This window comes from Melitaea cinxia, chromosome 13 (genome assembly GCF_905220565.1).
Source record: "Melitaea cinxia chromosome 13, ilMelCinx1.1, whole genome shotgun sequence".
Lineage (NCBI taxonomy): Eukaryota > Metazoa > Arthropoda > Insecta > Lepidoptera > Nymphalidae > Melitaea > Melitaea cinxia.
Genome location: NC_059406.1, coordinates 14,214,461 through 14,222,977, shown reverse-complemented (window position 1 = coordinate 14,222,977; position 8,517 = coordinate 14,214,461). Strand labels below are relative to the sequence as shown.

Sequence of the window (8,517 nt, the reverse complement as noted above, 5' to 3'; positions counted from 1 at the left end):
CGCCAACAGATTGGGTCTATTATACCCCTCAATGTACCTTATAACATTCAATGTCACTGAACGAAAGAAGGGTTTGGGAAATATTGCTCATATATATCACCTTTCCATATCTATAAAGCTTTTTTATTGGTCATCCATTGTTTATTTATATTCTGACTGGGGTTTCATTTGTAATATATTTTGTATGTGTTTTAAATGCGAAATTAGATTTTTCTTTGTTGAAATAAAAATACAATTTGTACTCTTAATTATGAAAATAAATTAAAATTTGTTTAGAAACTAAGTAACTATTTTATAAAATAATATGTAGGAAATAAAAATACGAAAAAAATAATTGGACTGTCTTTATTTAACATCCACCTTGAGTAAATTTTACGTTAAATTTTTGAAGTAAACCTTCTTTACGGACGCTTGACTTGGGGAGTAAGCTACGGTGCAAAAGAAAGAGGTTCGAGCACACATTATTTCTCTCTTTCTCTCTTTCTTTTATAGCTATTTCATTTTTTTCTTTTTAAGCTTTATTCTTATGTGATTGTTATAAGTCACTGTGTGCAATAAAGTTATTTATTATTATTATTATTATTATTTATTAGATATAGCCAGAATTAGCAAGTTGAAGTGGCAGTGGGCTGGTCATCTGTGTCGCAGGACCGATGGCCGTTGAAGCAGACGGATCTTAGAGTGGAGACTGCGTCTTGGCAAACGCAGTGTGGGACGTCCTCCAGCCCGTTGGACCAACGATCTACGTTAGATTACCGGTGTAGGCTGGATGAGGATTGCTGAAAACCGGGATGTCTGCCGCGAACTTGGGGAGGCCTATGTCCAGCAGTGGACTGCAATAGGCTGAACTGACTGACTGAGATATAGCCAGTGAAGGTTCGTATATCTAAGATACACTGCAGGCCTATTGTGCAGAAGTTTTACTTCAGTCGAGTGGTCTAAAGCACACTTGTTTTTTTAAATATGACAGGCAAGTAAAGAATGAGGAAAATTAAAGACCAAACTAGGTTGTGATTTTGTTTCCACACTCATGTTATCATTATTGATCAGTAACTTTGTAGCAGTTTCTATTTTTACTTTTTCAGAAATTAATAGACAGCCTTTTTAAGCGTTAAACTAATATATAAAGATGAATCTTAATTTTTTACCAAAGACACGCTATCAATGAAAAGTAATTAAGTGGCCCCGAATAATTTCTTAACGTAATTTTAGAGTAATTTAAAATATATAAAAGATCTATTATATTCTTCAAATTAAAACCATAAAAAGTTGAAATCGTAAATAATGTTATTTTTAGGACTTCGTGAGAAAATATAATAATAAAAATGTTTCCAATCTTATGCAAAGCAGCCCACTCGTGTCCTTTAGAGTAAATTCTTAAATCACCAACATCCTACGAATAACAAATGAAATAGCAATTTCAATATTTCTTTCTTTTCATTTATTTACTTTGTCTTTACGGACATTTTTAAGAAGTTTGCCCTTTTCGAAAATGTATTTAATTAAATTTCCTTATTACAATGAAATTTTAATAATAATGTCTTGACGACCTTAGCCATAGAATGACATAGCCCACAGATTTAGCAAGTTGAAGTGGCAGTGGGCTGGTCATCTGTGTCGCAGGACCGATGGCCGTTGGAGCAGACGGGTCCTGGAGTGGAGACCGTGTCTTGGCAAACGCAGTCTGGGTCGTCCTCCGGCCCGTTGACCGGCTGGATGAGGATTGCGGAAAACCGGGATGTTTGGCGCAAACTTGGGGAGGCCTATGTCCAGTAGTGGACTGCAATAGGCTGAAGTGACTGACTACCTTAGCTTAACATAAATGCTTAAGTGTATTTCTCCTCAAAACAAAATACGAGTATTAACGACTATATTGCACTTTTTTACACTTGTTGATCTCCACTTACTTTGGAACATACTTAGAATTTGTACGGTTGATCACTTCAGTCTATCGCAGTCCACTGCTGGACATAGACCTCCACAAGTTCGCGACAAAAATTACGTGAACTCATGTGTGTTGCCCATAATCACCACGCTGGGCAGGCGGGTTGGTGACCGCAGAGCTGGCTTTGTCGCGTCGAAGACGCTGCTGCCCGTCTTCGGCCTGTGTATTTCATAGCCAGCAGTTGGATGGTTATCCCACCATCACTCGGCTTTAAAAGTTCCAAGGTGGTAGTGGAATTATCCCTGATTGATTGTTGATGATGCTCTGTTATATAACTGATACTGAGCGAAGTTGAAGTGGCATCAAATTCTAACTATTGCCTTCATGAACGCTAAATTTTTGCATCGTCCTGATTCTGCCAGTTCAACGTCTAACTACTTAGTGAATTCCTTGACACTCTGTACCAAAATTTACTCTTATTCCCATACTGACCACGTAGCTACAAAAGAGACACCTAAATAATATTATATCTTGTTATGTTGTGATGTGTTATAGTTATACTTGAGTCATTTTTACTTATGTACCAGAGTACTTACTTATAATTACCACAAAGACGTTCAAAATACTTTCGTATTATATTCAGTTCAATTTCATTGCGATTATGATAGTTTATATAAATCATAAAAAAGAAAGCCCAGTAAAGAAGACCATCATAACACCTAAAAGCGAGCAGAAGTTAGGTCAGCTGGTCCCTTACCCCTATAAAACTCCCTTTAAATCATACTCTATTATCTAATAGAATGTTCCATACGATCCAAATATGTCAAATATTCTCACATTTAATATGTACGATTTTTATTTTTGTGTTACCCACAATTAGGAATTCTAAACATTTTTGAATATCATATCGTTCCATAGCTTAATTGGCTAGAGCGTCGACACGGTATGTCGAAGACGCGGGTTCGTATCCCGCTGGAGCGGTCAATTTTTGATATGATATTCAAAAAATTCTCACATTTTTTGTTTTATTACTGTTGACTATGAGTAACGAAGGATAACATAATTTTTATATAATTTGTATAGTATTTATAAAAACTATAAATACGAAGGTAGAACAAAAATATATCTTTATAGCGTAAAATTGTTACTTAGGATAGGACTTTTTTTATTTAAAAATAGTAATGAATATGAAATAGCGATTTTAATAATTCTTTATGTTAATCTGTTTATTGCGTCTTTATATTAAATTAATATATATATTTTATTTAAAAACTTTTCGGATGATACGCTATTTTCTTATTAAGTCCCTAAGAACAAAATTAAAGATACGGCCCACTAGGTGGTGTGCGACTACCGTAGCATATAGACGCCTGCAATACCAGAATCATCGCATTGATATACTTGTAATAAATATAATATAAACAGAGGTATGGTCGTCATAGGTACAGAACGGACGTTTATAACGTATACAAAATTTATTTGTCTAAATATATTGTATATGTTTAGGTAAAACTGTACACCTAAACTGTCTACATATATACCATTTTATCTACCCAAAGGTTGCCTGAAAGAGATCGCTCATTAGCGATAAGGCCACCTTTTGTACTTATCTCCTGTTTTTATTTTTGCAATTTTGCTCACTGTTGGTGTACAATAAAGAGTTTCTATTATTATTGTTATTATTATTATTATTTTCGGTATTTTTTTTCTCAGCCTTTGGCTGGTTTTTCTGCATTTACGGGTCAAAACCAAGTAAATGCAGCGTGTGGTGTGTTAAAATTATGTGTTGTGTGGGATTTCGTGTTCGTCAATTTGCAAGAACTTTCTTACGATTCGGCATGTATTTAAAATGGCGGCTTTTTGTAAGGTGATATAAAGAGTTTCGTTTAATTCTAGTAGTTTAAGACTATGTAACAGATGGTTTGGGATAACACCTGTCGTGGAAAGAGCTATTGGGATTATGTATACTTTATTTTGGTTCCAAATTCTAGCTACTTCCTCCTTTAGTTCAGTATATTTGTTGATTTTTTCAGAAATTGTTTTTTGTAGGTTATGAGTGTTGGGAACAGCAATATCTATCAGATAGGTTATTTTATTTAATTTATCTTGGAGCGTTATATCCGGTCTATTGTAGTGGATGGTTCTGTCTGTAAGTATTGCGCGATCAAAATAGAGCTTATGTGTTTCGTTTTCTAAGACTGTTTGTGGCTTATATTTGTAATAAGGTGTGTTTGTGTTCTGTATGAGTTTGTGTTTGAGTGCTAACTTTTGGTGAATAATGTTGACTACTTGGTTATGTCTATGTGTGTAATCTGTTTGTGTTAGTGTTGTACATGCCCCAGTAATGTGTTGGATGGTCTCTGGTTGAATGTGACATTTGCGACATTTATCGTTTGGTATTGAGGAGTCTTTAATTATGAATTTTCTGTAGTTTTTAGTGTTGACTATTTGATCCTGTATCGCTATTATAAATCCTTCGGTCTCTGGAAAAAGGTTTCCTATTTTAAGCCATTTGTTTGAGGCTGCGATGTTTATGTGGGGTTGTTCTAGATCGTGAGGATGGCGGCCGTGTAATACTTTTCGTTTCCAGCTATCTAGTTTTTGTGCTTGGAGATCGTTACTTTGGGTATTTAGAGAGCTTATGTCTTCTTGTAAATTTAGTGGAGTATAGTTAAAATCATTTTGAACTATGGCTTTATGTATTTCGCTAGTCTGTGATTTTAAGAGGAAAAAAGCTTTTAAATTGCCGACTTGTTTTTGACAGAGATGATTAAAATCAATAAGGCCCCTTCCTCCATATTCTCTTTTGATAGTAAGTCTTTCTATTGCAGATTTTGGGTGTAGATTATTGTGTTTAGTGAGTGTGGTGCGTATTGTCCGCTCTATTTTTTCTATGTCTGTTTTTGTCCATTTTATTATACCAAATGAGTATGTAAGAATTGGGATAGCGTATGTATTTATGGACTTAATGAGATGTTTGCCTGTTAGTTTAGTTTTACAAAGAGCATTGACTCGTTTTTTAAATTCTATTGTTAAAGTGTTTTTGATTTCTGTGTGATCTAATCCTTTAAGTTGTTTATATCCTAAGTATTTATACAAATCGGTGGGTTCCATGGCTGTAATTATATCGGTATCGTTAACTTCATAATGTCCTGGCCGTATCTTGCCTCGTTTAATGTGAAGTGTTCTACATTTATCCAAACCAAATTCCATATTAATGTCTTTGCTAAATTTTACTGTAGTATCTATTAATTTTTGCATTTCCATTTCTGTTTTTCCATATAACTTAATATCATCCATATATATGAGATGAGAGACTATTGTATCTTGGTTATCGTATTTGAGGCAACATCCGGCCCGACAACCACGCAGCAAATGTGACAGGGGGTTTAAGGCGAGGCAAAACCACAGAGGACTCAAGGAATCGCCTTGATAGATCCCCTTCCTAATGATTATTTCTCTAGTTGTGATGTTGGTTCGATTCGCGGTCAGACAAAGTGTGGTTTTCCATCTGGTCATAATATCGCGTAAAAAGTTTATTATTTTCGGGTTTATTTTGTATATTTGTAATATTTTAATCAGCCAAGAATGTGGGATACTGTCGAAAGCTTTTTTATAATCTATATATGTGCAATGTAGGTTTCTATTTTTTGAAGTCGCATGTTTGTGAATAGTCGAATCAATTATTAGCTGTTACTTACATCCCATGTGGCCTCGCCTGCATCCTTTTTGTTCTTCCGCTATTATATTATATTGTTCAACATGTTTATTGATTTTTGTTGTTATTGCTGACGTTAAGATTTTATATATAGTTGATAGGCATGTAATAGGTCTGTATTGTGAAGGTTGTGGAGAAATCTGTGATTTAGGGAGCATATAGGTTATTCCAGTAGCAATGAAATCTGGAATTTTTTGTTTACCAATAATGATATCTGTAAAATTTTTAGCAATGATCTTATGTAAAGAAAATAATTTTTTGAACCAAAAGTTATGAATTTTATCTATTCCTGGTGATTTCCAGTTATGCAATCTAGCTGTGATGTTATTTATTTCTGTTTCAGTTATTTCTGTGAATTCCATTTCTTCAATTGAATTCCATTTATTTTCTTCTTTAATTATCCAATCGGCTTTATCATTGTGATGTACTTGTTGTTCCCAGATGCCTGACCAAAAAGTTTCCAGTTGTTTTTGTGTGGGCATAATAGGACTGTTTACTGTATCTGTATCTATTTTTGGTTTGTGTAAGTTTCTGTAGAAAGTTTTTTCATTTGTGCTAAACATTGTGTTATCGTTTTTCCTTTGCTGTGCCTTTTTGTATCTTTTAAGTCTATGAACTTTTAGTGCTAACTTTTGTTTTAAAGTGTCTAAGAACTCTTCCGGTTTTGTATTCCTATTTTCGTGTTTAGTGTGTGTGTTTCTTGTTTCAAATATTCTTTTGACATGCTTAATGATTTTACGGGATCTATTGTTATTTATGAACTGTGTGAGTCGTCCGCAGTCTGCTCTGAGTTTTTCTATGTCCTTTTCTAATCTTATTTGCCATGGTGGTTTATTACAGTCTTTGGACCTTGTGCTTCTAATATTTTCTGTGATCTTATAGTTAAGTTCTTCGGAGATAACTAAGGCTACGCAATACACTATTGTATGTATGTCGGTTAGTTTTGTATCGTCGGAAATAAATTGGAACAGAATATCATGATTAAACATATGGACTAGGTGAAATAGGTGAGAACTGTATCTAAGTTTAGGTAATTTTGGTCGAACTAGTGGGTCCATTCCTGAATATTGTGTTAGTGCTGTCCTGAATTTGTCACAGATTTCTTCTATTTGAGTGTTCGTTCCTAGGTTATGGTCCAATACTGTATCAATGTCGTTATCCATCATTATAGTAACAAATTCAGTTTGTGTTGACATATGTGATGTCTGAGTGTTAGTAGAAAATGTGCATGTTGACTGAGTATTATATGTGAATGTGTTTGATGGCGAAGTGTGCCTTGAGTTGGGTTTTGGGTGAGTAGAAGAACATTGAATATCATCGTTTGTTGATACTCTTCTATTTATATGGATTTGGTTTTCATTTTCTGTTTCTAGTTGTGACTTTATTTCTTCTTTAATTATATTTAAAGTTTCCTGATTTAAAAGGTTGTTTTTTACTATTGCTCTTCTTTGATCTGCGATTCTCTGTTCTGTGACGTTTACTTCCGGATATTTTCGTAAAAAAAGTTCGTGCAATTGTTTTCTGTAGGTGGTTAGGTCGGTCTCTAATCTAGTGATGTAGTAGTAGGTGCGCATGATAAATAGGTTTACTTCTTTACTCCATTTCATGCGCACTCTCGGTTTACCGGCTTTGGTGGACGTGGGTAAAAAAGCACCTGCCTCCCGCGCAACATCCAAGGTCGGTGTGGGTGAATCTCTTTTTGAAAGGGGTGAGGAGGGAATCGATGGTGTATATGAGATGGTACTTGGACTATAGGGTTCTGTTGAAGTTGTCCTGTCAGTCAGTCTGTCGGCATCGGCTGTAGCATTTTCGGATGACCCGGCGGGAGCCCGCCTGTTCAGCTCCTCACCGCTGGCGGTTCGCATGCTGAAACACCCAGCGCCAGCTCCAGGTGTGCCCCGGCGATTGCCCCCGGGAAGCGGCCCTTTACGTTTCTTCATTGATCGCGTCTCCATATTGATTGGGTTGTCGGGACCGTTAGTTGGAAAGGTGTGTCTAGGTGTTGGTGTCCTTGTAGGGTATTTGTGCCTGCTACTTCAACGAGGTAGGGTATGGTCAAGATGTTAATTTTAATTTGTTCAAGCCTTCCTTAAGCCCCCCACCACGGCAAGGTGGTCCCTTGGGGGGTATTATTATTATTATTATTATTATTATTATTATTATTATTATTATTATTATTAAAAACAACAAATCCTCAAGAATTAAACTAATTTATAGAAAGTCATTGACGTTACATTGGTGAGTATACTGTGACCCGTACGCTACTAAACAGTAGTTATTATTTAGCTGTAATCTTCTGTAAAGTTGAGGTGCTTCCCCAGACGGACAGCTCCAGACTATGAACATGATATTTTCTGCTGTGCTCTACAGTGTATAAAAATGTTTAAGTAAATTGAAAACCTTTAAAGAGGTTGAATCTAAAATGTCATAACTATGGTCATAATTTATTATTTCGTTAAAAGGTCTGATTATTCAGAATAAAATAAAAAAGTAAATATTATATCTTCTGCTATGCGGAGAAATAGGTCTATGTCCAACAGTATAAATGTCAAAGTCTGACTCCATCGTGAAAAATATCGAAGTTTGATGCATATTGAATATTATATAAAATTCTAAGATAATACAACGTAGGTAGACGAAAAAATAGTCAAGTAAATACGCATTATCAAATATTACTCCAAAAGTTGTAATCAGATCTCGATGAAATTTAAATGTGACCACATGATAAACATCGGCTTTTGATTAAATTAAAAATCAGTAAAATCGGTTCACCCAGTAAAAATTTATGAAGATTTTCGATGGTTTCCCTCGATTTCTCTGGGATTCCATCATCAAATCCTGGTTTCCTTATTATGGTACTACACTTGGGATATCTTCATTCTAACAAAAAAAGAATTATCAAAATCAATTCATA

At 35.0% G+C, this 8,517-nt stretch overlaps 1 protein-coding gene across 1 annotated transcript; it reads right to left on the bottom strand.

Annotated features, from left to right (window-relative positions):
- Positions 1–3,664: 3,664 nt before the first annotated feature.
- Positions 3,665–7,558, bottom strand: LOC123658927. Its single transcript, XM_045594218.1, is given in 1 exon segment — positions 3,665–7,558. A coding segment is annotated over 1 exon segment (3,894 nt).
- Positions 7,559–8,517: the final 959 nt, after the last annotated feature.